We start from the raw sequence: 19672 nt of genomic DNA on the forward strand, positions 1-19672 counted from the left end.
CTTAACATTTTTTGTTCTTCAGACTTTCGGATTAAGCTTTTATAGATTAACATCATGTAGACGATGCAATCATTGCTGGCATGGTTGGCTCATGCGAGCAAGCAACATTCCGTCCAACACTCTTCGTTGCGTGTGTGGGGAGATCGGAGGAAGTCTCCGGCTCAGCGTACGTCGGTCGGTAGAAGCACATGACAGCTTGCGAGCGTTCAGACCTTTTGCACTCGGCTTTTTGTTCCCTTGCTGCGATCGCCCATGCGTTGAACCTGGACGGTGTCGCGTAGCGCGCGATGCGCTGATTCGTGGAAGCTCTGTCACTGCGTCGCGTAGCCTCGGTCCATCTCACCAGTCCAACTCGAGCTGCACCGTCCCTGAACTGGGCTGAACTCGAGTCGCACCCGGCGGGGACGCGGGAGCCGTCGGCTCCCCGCCGGAGCTGAGCTTCGCACCGTCCCTGAACGAGTTTTTTTTTTTACATTTTCTAACTTAAAAAATTAAATAAATAGCTCTCAAATGAAAAAAATTACAGAAATAGACGTCTACTGCCTTTAAAAAAACTACAGCTCTTTAAGACGACAGTAAAAATACCACGATGACAAACACAGTCCTAACCGCCCTCGGAGCCAGAAGGCAGGCAGTTGTTGTTCCCGTGATGAACAGTAATCAGCATGAACAGTAATCAACACATTTTTTTTTCTCATTTTCTCTGTTCAAAATATTGATCTTCTGTTGCTCTAAAAATCTTAAAAAAAATTATACATGTTCCATAATATATGTGCAACCCGTTTTAATTAGATTCACTTAAAAATCACGTGTATAATTTAAACTAAAATTCTCTAAAAAATGGTACTTTATAACTTCTATAAATTGTTTGGGCTCAAATAAATTCCGAAAAATCTAGAAAATTCACTAATATTCTTCTTATATGATGGACTAATTTCTAAAATTATTTTCAACCCTAGGTTTTTAAATGTTTGAATTCAAATAGAGTTAAAAGAAGAATATCACATGAAATTGTAAAATACATATAAATGTAGCATTACAAAGGAACTCACTTTTTCACAATATAACCTAGAGCTGAAAATAGTTTTAGAAATTATTCCATCATATAAGAAGATTATTAGCGAATTTTTCTAGATTTTTGAGAATTTATTTGATGTCATAACAATTTCTAGAAGTTACAAAAGTACATTTTTTAGAGAATTTTAGTTTAAATTATACACATGATTTTTAAGTGAATTTAATTAAAATAAATTGCACATGGATTATGAAACATAAAAAAAATTAAAATTTTTAGAGTAACAGAAGACCACTATTTTAAATAGAGGAGATGAAAAAAGAAAATTGAACGTTAAGTATTGTTCATCGCAGGAACAGTATGCTACCCGCCTTCAGTTAGATGCGAGGGCTAACTAACCTCTGAAAGAGCGGTAAGGTATGTATTTATCACCGTAGCATCCTTACTGTCTTTTTAAAGAGCTGCAGGGTGGTAGGCATCTATGCTGTAATTTTTTTTTATCCAGGAGATATTTATTTAATTTTTTAAGTTAAAAAATGTAAAAATAAAAAGCTCGTCCCTGAACTGGCCTGAATGCTCTACGGATTTCGCATACAGTACAGTCCGAATTGGATAGCTGATGGGCCAAGTTCGGGCCCGTTTGGCAAGGATCCACATTACGTATTTCTGGGAGCTGGTCATGTCCACATATAAGAAATCCAGCATCTGAAATTATGGGTGTTAAGAAACCGTTGTTATCGGGTGTAATTTAATAATTTATTGAGAGAATAATTACAAAAGAAGACATAACATAGAAAAAAAACTTTTAATTCTTTATTTATCTGTATTTACATTGAGGGGTTATAAAATCAAGCTTCCTAACACTCACTCTTGAGCATTTCTTGCGAAATACATATGTCTCATTAAAACTCCTTAAAAACTCAGTAAGAAAAATTAACATAGCTCATTACATGATCACATGAATTATCTCGTTAAAAAACTTAATATGAGAAATTTCAGAAAAAACTAACTTTTAGTTACTTAATCTTCATGACTAAGATTTAATTCTTCATATCGGTATTATATGAAATCCCCCCCCCCCCCGGCGTGAAATGTGCAACTTTCTTTGTCTCATCATTTCAATGCCATGAATACATCTTTTAAAACTAAATGCAGGAAAAGCCTAAGTGAATAAATCTTTAAGATTTTCACATGACTTGGTATGTATTACATTTATTTCATCCATTTTATGCAATTTATGAGCATAAAAGAACTTATGATTGATATGCTGCGTTAAGTTGTTTTTCACATATCCCGATTACACTTGTGCAACACATGCAATATTATCTTTATAGTTAATGGTAATGGTGTTAATAGTGTTCAAATCACATGACTGCTGGATATGATTGATCACTTTTTTAAGTCATACGCATTTCTGTACGACTTCATATAAAGCTATTATTTCCAAGTGGTTCGTCGAAGTAGATGCCAGACTTTACTTTGACGATTTTCAGGAAATTGTAGCTCTACCGTATAGGAAAACATAGTCAGTCTGTGATTTCGCTGTGTACAGGTCTGATAGATACCCAATATCTATGTATTCAACCAGACTTATGTTCTGATTCTTTTTGTAAGACAGATCTAAATCTTTGCTATCTTGCAAGTAACGTAAAATATACTTCACGCTCTTCTAGTGCTTTATAGCGGGCTCTGCATTATATCATGTGAGTTGGTTTACTACAAACATTATGTCTGGTCTAGTGCAACTAGCCAGATATATTAGCGCACCTCTTGCACTTAAGTATAAGAATTTCAGTCCTAATATTTTCTCCCCCTCCTCTCTAGATCTATAGGGATCTTGATCTGCTTGCAATGACCTTCCGACATTGAGGATTTTAGCTAGAAATGGTTTTTCAAAACCAAACCGCTCTAACACCTTCTGAGTGTAGTTTGACTGATGTACGAAAATTCCATCTATCACATTCTCTACGTGCAGGCCCAAGCAAAACTTGATTTTACCCAAATATTTCATTTCAAATTCAGACTTCAAGTACATTCTTACTTCTTCTATTTCTTCTTTTATACCGATAATATTCATATCATCTTCATATGCAAAAATTCATCCCGTGACCTGATTGTTTTAACCCATACAATGACTTGTTTAATTATATGCTATAAATATGTCTATTTCTTTTATCCTGATTCGACAATGTTATTCCTTCATGTATCTTCACAGAAATGTTTGAATCAAGGCTTCCGTAAAGATATACGGTCACAATATCCATTAATTTTATTTTCAACTCTAGTTTAACTGCTATTGAGATCCAATATCTAAATATAACATCATCTATTAACAGGGAATAGGTTTCTTTATAATTAATTCCTAATCATTGAGTGAAACCTTGTGTCACTAGTCATGTTTTGTACTCACAATTTCATTTATTTCAATCCTCTTACGAACAAAAACTCATTTGTATCCTACTAATTTGATGTGAAAATGTGTACGTTATACTAGTCTAAAAATCTTTCTTTTATTTAAGGACAACAATTCAACCGTTATTGTATTCTGTCAGCCGCTGCCTCTCGTCAACAGCCGCTCCCCCTCCCAGGTAATTTCTCCCACTCAATTAGCCCACAATATTTTTTACCCTATGGAATCTGTGGTCAAAAGCAAGCGGCCATGGCTTGCATTGACAGGGAAATGGAAGTGAAAAGAGGTTGAGAGCTCTGCATCTTGAGCCATGTCTCTGTATATAGAACCATGGCCCAAGGCTGCAGGCAATATCAAGAACGGTAACTGCATTCGAGATTTCTCGCAGCAAAATGCCAACATCTGTAGTGTTAGTTTTATGATGTAATAGCCCTCTCGGAATCTCGGTCGACGTCACAAAAGAGAAGCGAATATCTGACGCATTTTGGTTTTCCTCATGCAACAAGAGATGGGAAAACGATTATGTTTCCTGTCAGCGGTCACTAGCTAGAGACTTGCAAAATTTGTTTTTCTGACAAGTTAGCAGACTTTGTATTTGACAAGCTTGTGACTGAGCTCATTGTTCACATTGCAGAGTTTTGATTCTAGATGGTTATTTTGTCCCTTTTATTTTTTGGTCTAGGAGTACTATATTGTGCAGATGTTGGGATAACTGTCATGTGCATATTACAGATTCCTTTTGTTTTCCCTTTTGTAGAACACATTCTGGGGATTGTTGTTAGGTCTTAGGAATTCAATTCATGTACTAGAAAGTTTTGTCGGTTCAGTATTAGTATAAAAGATAGGAGGAAACGTCTATCTCTACTATTTGGATGTATAAATAAATGATTGAAGAAGGAGATGTTTTTTTCTCTGCTATTTAGATGTATAATCTACACAGAGTTTGAAACACAATTCTGTCATCCAGGCAAAGGCGAAAAGTTGCCAGTTCATGTAACATGAATTCAATAACTGAAATCAGGCACCATGAACGAACTAAACGTGATCTGAAATAGACTTAAATCATATGGGCTTTACTGGGCAGAGCTGATGTATGGGCAGGGATCCTTCAGTCAAATACAAAGTCTGCCAACTTGTTCATTGTGCACATGTACTATTCCGAACAAAATATTTGTATTCCAGTCTTTTATATTCAGAACAGTGCTAACTCTTTCATTGCAGCGGTATATTCAGTTATGCCACTCATTCTTCAAATTATAGAATAGTGGGGTCTTTAAGTTAGTAATGCCTGCGAAAGTTACTTAGCTTTCAATCTTTTGTTTCCTTTTCAGACTGGTGATGCATCGGTATGACCTTTGGCTAGGACTGAATGACTGATTGAGGGCTAGGCGCTAGGGTACTGAGCTGTATATGTGACAATGACCCGATCCAACAATGAAACATGTAGATTATATTTCATGCTAGTCATGCATAATTGAGGCTTCATGTCGTAGACTTGGACCTGAATTTTTATGTGTACGTGAGAGTTGGAACCAAAATTGCTTATACGGTGCTAATCACCCTCGCATTTGTTTAGGCAGCACATTAGCATCAAAGACTTTGTTTGTTAACTTATTCATCTCACAAAATGTCATATTGTACTTTGATTTATCCATTATTGTAAGGATAAAATAATTTTCTAAATATTAATGTGTTTTGGTTAACTATTTTTTATTTCTGAATATTACTGCAAGCTAACGTGTTTATGGAAGCAAGCGTACACAGTGCAGGATGCAACCCTATAGGCATGCAACTGATGCAAGCTTACAACGCAGCCATGCAAGGCGACGGTACAGACGGTGCCTAGGTGGCATGCGGGCTGCCGCAAAGCCCGCCAAAAATTTTGGGTGGCATGCGGGTTGCCGCATGTGCCCACGTATAGTCTCGCGGCCGATACATTTTTAATTTCGATAAAACGATAATTTTTTTACTTTATTATTTGTTTCACTAGTGTGAGTATTATGTGCCGCAATTTGATGTTCACTGTCGTTGCACACATCCCCGAATCAAGCATGTGTATTCTTCCGAGTAAATACTAGAGCGGTCCAAATGGACCAGCACGTGGCCCAATATCATGGGCACAATCCAAGCACGACATAATACATTTACAATCTTGCTTAGGCCATGCCTGGGCCGTAACTGTTACAGGTCGAGCTGTTACGGTCTAGCCCATTAGCAACTATCAACACAGTATGACTTCGAGCCATCGGTAGTACTATTTTTTTTTCTTTTAGGAGAAAGGTTTTTAATGAGATAACCAATTAATAAGATTTATTTTTATCTATTTTCTATAATTTCTCTTGATTTTTTAATTTTGAGCTTCTTCTATGTTCTTTTCTATTTTTTGAGTTTCTCTATTTTTTCTATTTTCTACCTAATTTATATTTTTTCTGTTGTTTCACATCCAAACGTGCTTAGTGGGCCAAAACAGCCTCATTGAGATCTTAGATGGGTCGTGCCTTAGACCAACTACTCAGCATGCGAGTTAGCATGTCACCGACAGCTAACAGGCCGAGACAGGTCGTGCCGTGCCACCCATTTGTCCAACTATAGTAAATACATTATTTGGGTCGCCATCAAGAACCTCCGATGCTCTTGGCTCAGTTGTACTAAATCTGAAGGTCATCAGACTCATAATCCCTCCAGATGCCCCAGGCTCCAGAGCTGCCGTGGAGATCTAAGCCTTCGGGGCCGTGGATCCTAGGAGCCTGAAAGCTAAGTGATCCTAGGAGCCTGAAAGCTAAGGACCCCGTGAGCCTATGGGTGAGGGTCCCCAGAAAGATCAGCGGCAAGAGGGCTCATCGATCACGTGATCTCTGCCACAATATGAGCGGCACATCAAGGACCAACCTAACACGCCGGACAAGATCGACGCCATAGTCGACGGCCGACCAAGCATTCTAACCACTTACCACCATAATTACTATCACGGTTATGTGGTGTCATCAAAGAAGCTGATATTTTGATCTCGAGCCTAGGGTTATGTTTTATCAAGTTAGCCTTATGTCTCGGTTGTATAATAGTAGCTTGTATATCTACATGTAAAAGTTTATTTGTATTTTTACACTATGAAAAACAATATAAATATTGACCGCAAACCATCCCTTGGTCTCAACTGCTTCTCAAAAATTGAGCCACTCAAATAAATTAAATTCTCACCACACATAATTCGTGAAAAGACTTTTCTTTATCAACATACATCTACACCACCAAATAGGTTACAACCACGTTTGCCCTGCACATAGATCCGCGTGATGCACCCCTGTCACGTGTACACATGACACGGCGCTGAGCCATGAAGCCATCCACGCCCAAGAAGCGACAAACGGTTGACAACTCACTCTCAGCCCTCCCCAGAATAGTCCAACCAACGCCACTCACAAGTCACAGCGCACACAAACACAAAGCCGACTGCATTCATTGGCGCGCGGACGGATCGGCGCACGGCAATCAGCAGCCAGCAAGGGAAAGACGAGCGAGCAGTGACGATGGCTGATGAGAGGTAGGAGAGCGAGCGAGCGAGTAGTTTGGCCCGATTTGAAGAGCCGAGACACAGGCCGCTACCGTGCCAGGAGTACAGAACATCGGCGTGCCCCCGTTGGCGCCTGGGCCCCGACTGTCCCGCGCCGGGAACGCATATAAGGAAGCGGACGCGACGATGCCTTCCCCTCTCACTCACTCGCCTCCATCTGCGCTGTTCCCTCCTCTCCTCGCCGATCGAGGAGCACTGCACTGCACTGCACTGGCAAGGACAGTGGCATCCTCTTCTCTCCCATCCCGTCACCTTCGTCTCTCTCCCTGGCCATCTCGTGGGTGCAGTTGAGCAGTTCAGCAGCGAAGTGTGCGCGCACACGGCAGCGGCAGTTACTCTGCTTCGTGTCCAATTTAATGCGCTCCTGCAGAACGGAAGAGGGAGCTAGCCCTTTCTCCAATGGCTTGTTGAGCCATTCAATGACTTCGTATCCCTCTCTTGACCAAGGAACCCCTCTTCTTTAACTGCTGCGTGTCACTCTCTTACGTGCTCGCGCACGCCGGTTACAACTACTGCCGCGAGACAAGAGGAGGGGATTGATGGAGATGTTCTGTTGAGTTCCTTCTAGCTGGGCATTGTTGCGTTCTTGGATTCTTGGCTTCTTGGAGGATGAACTACCTCAGGAGCCGGAGCCTGAAGAGGCTCCTGTCCCTCGGCCGCCGGAGCAACGCTGACGAGTCCGCCGAGGAGTGCGTCGACGTCAAGCCGCCGCCCCCGCCGCTGAACAGGCCAACCTGGAGGTGCTTCTCCTACGAGGAGCTCCACCAGGCCACCAATGGCTTCCACCAAGGTAAAGACCAAGACCATTACCTGTCTTATGTCATTCATGTTGCTTTTCATTGCGTTGGCCTTGTCTTCACAAATGTTGGTGAATTGCGCAGACAACATGGTGGGGAAGGGCGGGTACGGCGAGGTGTACCGCGGGGTCCTGGACGACGGGCGCGCCGTCGCGGTGAAGCGGCTGGCGCCGACGGCGGCGGCGGACGAGAAGAAGGAGAAGGACTTCCTCACAGAGCTGGGAACGGTGGGGCACGTCCGCCACCCGAATGTCTCGGCGCTCCTGGGCTGCTGCGTCGACCGCGGCCTCCACCTCGTCTTCGAGTTCTCCACCCGCGGCTCCGTCTCCGCCAACCTCCACGGCAAGCCCAGCGACACGACACGACACCCATCTAATCGATGCTTGTGTGCTCCCCTTCCAATGCGGCGAGCTTACGTTGCTTGAATTGCAGACGAGAAGCTGCCGGTGATGTCGTGGAAGCAGCGGCACGGGATCGCGGTCGGCACGGCGCGGGGGCTGCGCTACCTCCACAAGGACTGCGCGCGGCGGATAATCCACCGCGACATCAAGGCGTCCAACGTTCTCCTCACCGCGGACTACGAGGCTCAGGTGGTCTCCTCGCCCACTCTGCTCTTCCTCTGTTCGTGCTGTCAACCGACGGCTAACTCTCCCTCTCCACGGCGTGCAGATTTCGGACTTCGGCCTCGCCCGGTGGCTACCGTCGGAATGGACGCACCATGCCATCGCGCCCATCGAGGGCACCTTCGGGTGAGCGACACTCTTCACGTCCTTCGTGTCTTCCTTGCACTTTGTGAAAATGTGGTTGGACTGGAGAGGTCGCTGACACGAAGGGCGTCGCGACGCCTGTACGTGACAGGTGCCTTGCGCCCGAGTACTTCACGCACGGCATCGTGGACGAGAAGACGGACGTGTTCGCCTTCGGCGTCTTCCTCCTCGAGCTCATCTCCGGCAGGAAGCCGGTGGACGGCTCCCACAAGAGCCTCATCGCGTGGGTAAGCGCCAGTGAAACAGTGAATTCTTAAAGCAAAACCAGTGAAAAAGCAATGGCGGGTGCCTTTGCCACCGTTTGGTATTACGCGGCTGAATTTTGGTTCCAAACATGCGACTGCTCCGGTGCAGGCCAAGCCTTACCTGACCGACGGCGTCGTGCAAGGGCTCGTGGACCCGCGGCTCGGCGACGGCTACGACGCCGGGCAGCTGAGGCGGCTCATGTTCGTCGCGTCGCTCTGCGTCAGGGCCGCCGCGGCGTGGCGGCCGACCATGACACAGGTGCGTACGGAAACGACAACTTTCTCCGCATCTACGCACTTGCTGCCCTGACTGAAAATGTAAAAAATGCACTATACTCTTTTGTAATTCAACCCACTACATCAGTGCAACCAGTAGCTCTCCTACAGCGGGTGACCTAAATTGTTCTACAGTGTGCAATCCCCTAGCTTTGGAATGTTAGGGTGGGTCTGACTGAGAGTGTAGAACGTCCAGTCGTTGCGACGCATGGGCCACCACCAAGAAATCTCCAACCATAAGCTCTTTTTTTCTATTTGAAGGATCAAAATATCCAACCATCGTCACAGAGGACAAAAGTTGGGGACATCTTTAGGTTCCTTTTTGGTGGTCTAATCGATTTGTTGCTTGTTACGGTAACTCAAACAATGGAATTCTCCGGGTTTGAGCAAAGGACAATCATACCATTGCGCTGAGTTGGGTAACAACTTTAGGTTTCTTCAAGTAGAGTGTTAATCATACAAAGGAAAAGATCAATAATTCATCCTTTTTTATACAAAGTTGTGTCCTAGATTTCCAAACGAGTTTGCCTCTCACTTTTCCCAAAACGAAATGCATACTGTTAGGTCCAACAGCTCTATCATAGTTCCATATAATCATATTCAACGGCAATAGAAAAAGAGGAAACGAAAACTAGCATACATGAACAATTGTCAACAGCTGGTGCAGAAAATTTTCCATGTATGTGGTCTAAGAACAGCACTGTATTTTATAGTACGAATTGGAAGTTATCCAATCAGAGGAGTAAACATAAGTTTATCATATCTGGTGCAAGGTAGCTATCTCACTCAAGGGTAATTCTCCCTAGTCTATTTGAGCTTATTAATCTAACACGATTATCCGTATATGCTTTGTCTAAACAGACATCTAAGAGCAGGCTGAACACCAATACATATACAAGTAGTATATCTATATCATCCACTTGCCTCCTATGGTTGTTAAATACTGCCACATTGTGCAGTGTCTATTGTGACAGGATGCCTTGGTTTTTGTTTAGCACACTAGCATCTACCGACCAGTTGGCGAGTAACACTACGCCCAACTTTATTGCATGCATATAGCTTGCCTTCATCTATCACAGTGTGGTGAGATCTCATTTTTAATGTGGAGCTAACTGATCCTCTTTCAGTAGGATCCCACAGTGTGTGGCTGCTCACACACTGATATTGCATTATACAATACAAAAACATAGCCATCAACTTATGAATGGGCACATTATGCATAAATCAACTAGCTTGAAATTAAAGGAAGGTAGCATGAACACATCAGTACATGTCGGTATTGACCTTTAACTGAAAGTTTCTCAAAGGAGAAAGTCCAAATTACTCCCTTGAGCTAATCCTTGTGTCCGGATAACCCTCCGAACTTTAAAACCATTTATTTAACTGTTAAACTTTAAATACCGGATCACATAACCCTCTGAAGTGTTTTGCAACAACGGTTTTGATAATGTGGCTGCCACGTCACCCAGTTTTTAACACTGGCTGCCATGTCATCTCTCTCTCTCTGATGGTGAGGCCAGGGCCCAGTGGCCTTGTCAAAAGGCTTCACCAGGCGGCCTCCCGTTGGTATGCGCGCATGCCATGACGGTGCAAATCGCCACTGGCGAACGGTCGTGCGGCACGACTATTCGAGGGCACCATCACCTGCAGCACGAGATGGGGATCCCTGACGGTGTGGGTCGTGTCCGATGAGTCCAACAGGTGCTCGGCTGACGTTGAGCGATCCAGCGCGGTGGAGCTTGGCTCACACGGACGACCGCGCCGACGTCGGGCCGAAAGGGAACTAGTGCGTGTGAAACACTTATGGGGTCACAACGAAGCTCACTGTGGCTTGAATTGCAAAGGAGAACAGTAGTGAGGCTACGTGACGGATTTGACGACGAGGTGGCAAAGGAAGAAACCTAAGCTGAAGAACATGGCGAAATGCGGCTTGGTCCAACAGGAACTCGCGTGGAACCAGTCGAAAATGCGTCGCATGACCTCCCTCCCGCCCTCGCGGAGCTCAGGCTAGGCGAATCCGTGCTTAGGTGCGGTAGATTCATCGTCGGTGCAACGAATCTGCTCAGTGGCACTTGGTTGCTGTGGAGGATAGCTTGACTCGTGGTGCTGGTGAGGAAAAGTGAGTGAGGAAGAGAGAGTAGAGTAGAGGGGAGGACGGGGTAAAGGAGCTCGGCTCCTCCTACTTGAGCACACCACCGAACGGCGATGGGACGACGAGCTCAGGCATCGGTGTCCACACGGCGATAGTGCTCTGTCGCAACAGAATTGGAAGAAACGTGGGTCACTGAAGAATGGGGCCTATTGTGGCCTCCATGCAGTCAAAAAGAGATGATATAGTAGCAGGTGGAAAAAAACCGGGTGACGTGGCAACCACGTCAGCAAAACCATCCTGAAAAACCACTTCAGAAGTTACATGATCTGGTATTTAAAGTTCGGAGGTTAAATAAACGGTTTTAAAGTTTGAAAGTTATTCGGACATCAGGAATAATTCACCTTTTCCTTTCTCAACCTGCCGAAAATGAATTCTGAGTTCTCCCTTTTCAACTTAGACCATGAACTTGTAGGAGCATAAAAAAAAATAAGAACGCATTTTTCTCTTTCTGTATGGGAATTGAGAATGCCTGAGAAATGAATATTAGAAATAGGACACAGCAAGCTTACTATTTTACTGAATTTTTCGAAGAAGACAAGGGTTCAGTAACGTCTGAAGCATGGCCGGTTTCTTGGTTTTAGAAGGGGCATAGGATGCTCTGTTGCTTCCTACCTTCTCCCCTTTCCTTTTCCTCTCCGTTTGATTCACGGGAAGCCCAACGCCAAGCTGCAGTGGGCGACACAATACAGCTCAAGAACACAATTATTGGGGCAAACGTACAAAACATGCCACCCCAACAGCTATATAAAATACCAAGTCTCCTCTAATCAAAGTTTAATCATGCATTAGTTTATTATTCATAAATCATAATGCAACAGGCACGTAAACAATCGCCCTACTGCACACTGGTACTCTGGTTGCAACTGTCGTATGCTTGCTTCAGAAGGTGGCTATAGTGTCTGACTGTGAGCAGTGCTGGGATAGTACCACATCTGTCTGATTGAGCTGTTCAGTGTAACTTATCCAAGTTGAATTTTCTACAAAATCCTTATTGTACAAGTGTGAAACGAAATATGTGTATAAAAACTTCATTGCTTTTACTGAAAAATTCAATGCACTGAATTAGCTGGCTGCACTTGTCAGAGGTTACCCCAAGGACCGGTCAATTGTAGCATAACGTAGTAGTACCACTGCTCTTTATTAATTAATCTGCAACTGTTAGTACTTAGCTGACTGGATTCACATGGCAATGGGCAGGTACTGGAGTTATTGGAGTCCGGTGAGATTTCCCAAGATCAATGGCAGATGCCCGAGAAGGAGGAGGAAGATGAGTTCTGGGATTTCGACCATCTCGATGATTTCGAGGACGACGACGATGACAACTACGACGATGAATCGGATTCCCCCTCGATATCCTCGTCGGCGTGCAGCATCCACCCCAATGATTAGCCCCAAAATATTTGCATCTGCCAGTAGATTAAGCGGATGTGATCCGTGATCCATGAGATTATATTAGTGTACATAAACCACCTAGGCAATAGCAAATTCGGAAGAAAAAAAGATCAGGCCCATGGTTTTCAATTTAATGCCTCCATTTCAGCAGGAATCTTCACGATAAGCCTCTCTTAACTCCAGCAGCCGATCTGATCATCATCTGACAGTGAGGAGTGCATGGTTTCCGTCCGATTCAGTTGACAATTTGGCATGCCAGGGCCGTCCCCAACAACCTGAAGCTGTTGTTGCCTTACGGGTTTCTGTGGTTGGATGCGGCGAGCTAATCAAGGATGCAGAGTTCTGCATCGTAGCAGTTTGATTATGAGGTAGCTAACAACCACATGCACGGCAGGTCAGGTGGGTTACGGTTCGGAACCCATTGGTTAGCTCAAGTGCAGTTGGGCGATCTCACCCTACTCGGCTGTCTGTTCAGGGACGCGTCTGACAGTGAGGTGATCGATGAGCTAACCAGGAAAGGAAATCATTGAGCAAAATTCAGACAGGATCAAGAAACTCGCTCTGTCAGCCAAGAAGCCATTATTTTTCAGTACTCAAATGGCAATCGTATTCGCAGTGAAATGAACACCAAAGCATGACTGAAAACTCGATCGGTGAAACTGCATTTTTTTAATCCTTGTCCTTTAGTAGAACTTGTAACTACTAGTCTACTGCTAATGTGTTCTCTAACCGTCAGTTTGTCCCCTTCATCTGGGACAACGAACAGGTGATGGATCAATCATTCATTCACAAAGTCACCGACCATGGCTTACTACAAGATCAGAGCTATGTGATGAGCTAGGAGGCTATGGCTACTCCTAATCAAAGGCCTTCTACTACAACACACGCCGGTCTCAAATAAATCTTTTCTAGACACTTACATAAACACACTTGAAACGTCAACAACAATTTGTCTGTAGTCGTATGCATGACCAGGCTAACAGGTCCACCACAAAATACCGCGTCTTGATTCTTGCTAACCCAGACCACTCGTTTGTACTGTAGCATACTAAAGCAAACCAAGGGCCAGCTCGATCGATCGATCGAACACGCATCGCATCAATCGGCACCACACGTACGACTCGATCGGCTGTGCTATATAAGCTGGACGCGCAACGCTTCTACATTGCAAGCAACAAAGGGATCAGAGATTCAGAACAGCTCTGAAATGAACATGAACAGGAAAACGGTTGCGTCTGCAATGTCTAGGTGTACATGTTGTACAAACAGCATCATGCATGCATGGAGGCAGACCAAAGATCGATTGAACTAAACAGTGTGTCCGTATGGTCCCGATGAGGAGTCCTAGTACTAACACCTACCATTTCTATGGTGCCAATAAGACGTAGCAGTGCTCATTGTTCTGCACCTCCTAGGTCATGATTAACGCAATGGCCCAAGGCATTAGTGTTGTCAGTGAGGCATTATACCATTGTTACCACTTACCAGGACCAGCCTGTCCCAAACAGTTCATAGTAATGAATATTGATGCAGCACTGTGCATCATGTACATTAACATGCACAGAACAGGGTGCATTCTAGTTCTTGCTGTAAGTTAGTCTCTGATCATTTCATATCTCACATCGACCGAGGACATGGGATTTTATGCAGCATGCAGTTTACTGAATAAGATTTGGACAGCGGGATACTGAATCACTCGCTGAAAGCTTATGAACACTAATACGACAACCTAATTCTCGCCCGTGAACGTAGATATAGCTATCTCTATATGTAGTCACCACTAGAATGCTCGATCGAACATGCGCTGCCGGTGATTATGGCACACTGGTCCAAAAAAACAGAGTTTGCCCAACGAACTGTTTCATGCTACATGTTAAAGGACCGATAGTGATATGCATGGGCCTAAGCTGAAAAGGATGCTAGTATCATACTACAAGGCTATTAGCACGCAGAGCAGAGACAACTGCTGATGGATTCTCCTTCTCCCTTCATAAACCTGTAGTAACGTAATGGAACCTGACCTATATGTTTGGTCTGCATAAACTGGCTTAGGCTTGCTTGGAAAGCAGAAAAATGTTGGTCTCTGAATGATGGATGAGTAGTTGAATTCACTATTAGTCTGCATATACATGATGAATTCTTCCAATTAAATACATATTGGAACATAGAACAATTCTCTTAGTTAAAGTTTTTAAGAAGTCCATGTTTTGGAGGACGACCGACTTCACAAGAATTCTCTGAACCTGCCTGCATGCATGCATGGCGACGTTAAACGCAGATCGGCCGGCCATGCCAAAGTCTGGAGCTAATTGATAGGCACCACCAATAAACACATGAAAGATTCCCAAATCGCATCAGGTTTTGTTCATGCACTGAAGGTGTTACATACCTAGATTTGCAACCATTACTGCTGGAAAAACATGCTGTGAATCGTGTGAATAGGGATGGTAATCGGGTACGACGGGTTAGGTAGTGCTCATCTATATCTGTACCTATCGGTTTTTTACTCACCCGCGGCTATATCCATGAATGCTTGCGGGTGAAGATCCAGCCCTAAACCTGTTATACGCGGGTACCCGTTACCCACAGGTATACCTGTTTATACGTGGGGCGGCACGACGATGTGGCGTGATAGGGCAGCGGCGGCGGAGAGACATGGCGGTGTGGTGGGCCGGGGCGATGCGGCGGGGTGGCACGAGGAGGCATGGGGCGGCAGAAGCGAGACGAGGCGGGCCAAGGCGGTGCGAGACAGGGTGGCGGCTGCACGGCGGGGTGGGCCAAAGCGGGGTATTTATATGATGTAGAATGTTAGGGTTTGAAGGTGAGATATTTATAAGGAGGGTATACGGGTTTCGCAGGTATTGATATGCCTTACCTATACCCGTACCTGTTTACATATCGAGTAGTATTTTTTACACGAACATACTGTGGGTACCATTTACTACTCATATTCTACTTTATTCAGGTATTTACCTGTGTGTAAATGGGTAATCGGGATAAATTGACATCCCAACGTGTGAGGGATAACTAAGTTCAGTGAAGACAACCTGCAGAACGACAAAAAGCGAGAAAATAGGAAGAGGACTTGCATCTAACCCCCCTACGTCATCTCCTAAGGCATGGGGGCGACACCGCCGCCGCAGTAAGAGGCCCTCCCCACTGCATCCTAGAGCGGCCATTGCCGCCTCTCGCCTCCCCTCTTTCCCCTCTCTCCCTATGCTCTACTCTCCCTCTCCTCTCTCCACCGGTGGAACGCCAACGAGATACGATAGATCGGCGCAAGGTCTAGCCTGGTATGTTGTTTTGGAGGCCGGATCTACGGGTTTGAGCCATTGCGGGTTTGGGCCGTCATGTGGTGGTGGCTAGATCCTAACGCGTTCTTCGCTAGGGTGCTCTTCTTGGCGCGCGAGGGTTCCTAGGGGTGTGGCTGTTTTGTGTGCACTACGTAGATCTGGCGCCGGGAGGTTGGCAGCGGTACACATGGTTGCAACGTTTAGCTGGTGCTCCGCCCGTGCATGAGATGCTCGCCTTCGACGGCAATCATGCCCCATCAACCCTGGGTCTCTGGAGGGGACCACGCCCAAGGACGGCGCAGGTTGCACGCCACATGGCTCTACATGGAGATGCCCAGGAATTCGTTGGCGGGGTGCATGTTGGCGGCGTTCCGGTGTCCTGAGACGATGGCCCTAAGATTGACCTTCCCCGTGTTGCGCATGTTGGTCGCATGCTGTTGCGGCTGGTGGTCTCCCTAGCTATGCTGTCACCCCTATCTTCCCGATGCTCGGGCTCCTACCCTTGCCAAACCTACCTATTCTCTCTAGATCTGGCCCACGGGAAGCCTTTTGGTGTGCGGGAGGCTGTGGGGGTAGTGCGCTCTCGTGTTGACGGTGACAACAACAGAGGCGATGCAACCATTGGCGAGCTATCTTCATAGTAGGTGACCTAGGGGAGCTGTCGGAGGATTAACTCCAGTCGCAGGGATCCCGAGAGACCCCTTTTAGAGATTCGACCGGGGGGATGATCCTGAATACGTTCGTCGGAGAAATAAATGGGAATGAATGCAACGGCCGGTGGGGGGGGTGTTGACCTAGTGCAAGAAGAAGTAAATGCACCGGAATTTAGACAGATTCGGGCCGCACGGGGGCGTAATACCCTACTCCTGTATGGATACTATAACTGTTCTGAGGAAGTCCCTCAAGGATGTTGCTGGTTACAAGAATTTTGATCTATCTAAGAGCCTGGGGCTCCTTGTTCTTCGACCTGTCTCGTGCTGCTCACTTCTCTGCTGTTGTTTCTCTTGCGCTGTGTTCTTGTCTATTCGTTGCCTCTCAACCGTCCTCTTTCGTGCCGCCGGCTGCTTTAAGTACCCGCCGGCCACAATGTGCCCCGAACGGAAGGGGGGCACGAGTTCCGAGATACCATAAATGGAAAGGGCGTCATCATTTCCTCTGGGCGAAGTGACCCGGGGTGGAAAATGCATCGCACGCCCGGTCATCCGTCACAATAAATGCCCTGGCAACGGGCACCGTGGAGACGGAACGCCTTGGTCCTTACGACGTTATCCTGAGACAGGCCGGATGGCACGGGACGGGACCCGTGCAATTAATAACCCCACGCCTCTCTACCAGAACGTGGCAGGAACTGACGCTGAGCGCGGCGGGAGCAGTTGGAGGTGACAGGCCATGCACGCTCTTTAAATGCGGCCTCGGGCCTTTGACTGGTTGATACCTCATCGGTGGGCCCCTCGGGGGTCTCCACCAGGGGGCTTTCTGGGTCGTCAGGGTACCGAGTGCTCGGGGGTACTGTTCACCTCCCCGAGCACTCTCTCCCTAGAATGCCCTTTCTTGTCCTCGGGGGACCGAGTGCTCGGGGGTACTGTTCACCTCCCCGAGCACTTTCTCCCGAGAACGCCCTCTCTTGCCCTCGGGAAACCGAGTGCTCGGGGCTACTGTTCACCTCCCCGAGCACTCTCTCCTGGGCACACTTGTCTGGATTCTCGGGGAACCGAGTGCTCGGGGGCTGCTGCACGCAGCCCCGAGCACTCTCTCCTGGAACTTCCTTCGGTGAGTCCTCGGGATACTTGGGTGCCCAGGGGCCACCGCCGGCGGCCCCGGGCATATTTCTCCCGGTACTTAACTCTTCTGGTCGTCGGGGGACTAGGGTGCTCGGAGGCCATCGTATACCTTTTCGAGCACTTTCTTCCCGGTACTTAGATTTCATGGATCATCGGGGAACTGGGGTACTTGGGGCCATTGACTGTGGCCCCGAGCGCCTTCTCCCGAGACTTGATCTTTTCTTATCTTGCAGGAGAGACCCCGCGGGATGGCGCCATGGGCGGATGGCTGGCCTGGCCTCAGGATTCGAGGACCCCCGGTTCCTGATACACCGACAGTAGCCCCCAGGCCCATTGGCAGACAATGGCCCAGAGACTGCGGATGGGCCCTTCATCGCCAACGAGGCCGAGGCCGATACCGACGCCACGTGGCGAGCTTCCAGAGGGTGGTCCCGCGGTTCAGGTCTTCCGGACGACCCAACGGGAAACCGAATGGACGCGCGTCCACACAACTCCCGAAGGGTGTGACGACGGGACAGGCGGCACACGATGACAGGGCAGGCGGCACACGCGGCAGCCACACAAATCGAGGAAAATACGCCTGGCAACCGCTAACACCGCACGACCCGTAGGTGACTCGCCTGGCTAGAGAGTTACTTGACTCCTTGTTGCTCTTAGCCTCCTAGTATGATGCACAACCTAGTTCGGTGATTGAAAAGTCAAGTTCTGCCCATACAAGATGTATGATTGCACTGAGGTGATTTAAGCATGGCAGCGAAATGACTCGGTCCTTAAGCGGCTAGGTCAGGCATACTTTGGCAATGAATGCTACAAAGTAACTCAAGCTCCCAACATCCTCATCCAGAGTACTACTCTACCTGCCCAGTTTTCACCCATCTTTACACACCACCATCATATCCCACATGACATCAAGAATCCCACCACCATCACGAAATTCAACCATCAAGGATTCATGGTGTATGAGTTTAACATTGATAACAATCAAGCGATGTCTCCGAAGAGATGTATTTTGAAAACGACGTCCCCGGGGAGATGTATTCCATCCTAAGTATGTTAGATATCAAGGCGTCGTCCAACATTAATATAGATAATAATATGTAAATCCTAGTGTGATATGTATTCTAGATGATAATAGCTAAGGCATGACAATTATTTGATAGGATTAACTAGTATAAGTAGTTGAAAAGCACAATGCATAGTACATGATATAATAAGTTCAATTTTTAGTTGGTCATGTAGATTATTTGAAAACATAGGTTCAATATGATCAAGGAGATAGGACTTGCCTTCTCCAATGTTCTCTTCTAAACCTTGATCGCGATCTGGATCTTTCTCGCTCCTAACGCTTCTTGTGTAGCACTCACAAAACTCTATTTGTTCTGCAAATGCGATTACGATCAATAATAAACTATACTAAAGAAGAATAAATAACACCAAATGAAAATCCAAAAGATTCTTAGTGGATACCACAATGTGATAGATAGGTAGATCTTGAATTTAGATGAATTTTGGTGAAAAAATCGCCGAAATCGGAGCCAGAACGAAGAAGTTTTGACTCTCGGAAGATTTAATATGAAATTAAATCAAGAAAATATGAAATGACACTGTTCTTGGTTGGGACCAACATGTACATGTACTCGGGATGGGCTGAATGGGCTCGGGATTGCACGCGATGCAGTGGAGCGATGAAGGGGATCAAGCCGGCAGCGAGTAATTGCAGTGGAGCTGTGTCGGAGAGCTCATGAGAGTCAGGTTTTCGACGGAGTTCCATGACGAGAAGCTAACGTCAGTTACTTACGCGCTACGGATAACTTGGCTAGGGGCTCGCTGACGGCAAGCTATGATCGGAGCGGTGCTAGATGACAGCCGAAAGAGACGACGACGGAGCAAGAAATTGGGCAATGCCTCCCCTATTCTATGCGTGATCTACCTGTAAGGAAAAAGGAGTCTAGAGCTCCTTGGCTTCACGGCAT

At 46.1% G+C, this 19672-nt stretch overlaps 1 protein-coding gene across 1 annotated transcript; it reads left to right on the forward strand.

Annotated features, from left to right (window-relative positions):
* The first annotated feature begins 6897 nt into the window (after window positions 1–6897).
* On the forward strand, window positions 6898–12759 carry LOC133889337 (probable receptor-like serine/threonine-protein kinase At5g57670). Its single transcript, XM_062329853.1, has 7 exons — window positions 6898–7786; window positions 7878–8135; window positions 8226–8383; window positions 8463–8542; window positions 8652–8787; window positions 8915–9064; window positions 12431–12759. Exons 1-7 carry the CDS (start codon window positions 7606–7608, stop codon window positions 12620–12622), a joined length of 1155 nt encoding a protein of 384 aa, XP_062185837.1. The 5' UTR covers window positions 6898–7605; the 3' UTR covers window positions 12623–12759.
* Window positions 12760–19672: the final 6913 nt, after the last annotated feature.

Source organism: Phragmites australis, chromosome 13, assembly GCF_958298935.1.
Source record: "Phragmites australis chromosome 13, lpPhrAust1.1, whole genome shotgun sequence".
NCBI lineage: Eukaryota > Viridiplantae > Streptophyta > Magnoliopsida > Poales > Poaceae > Phragmites > Phragmites australis.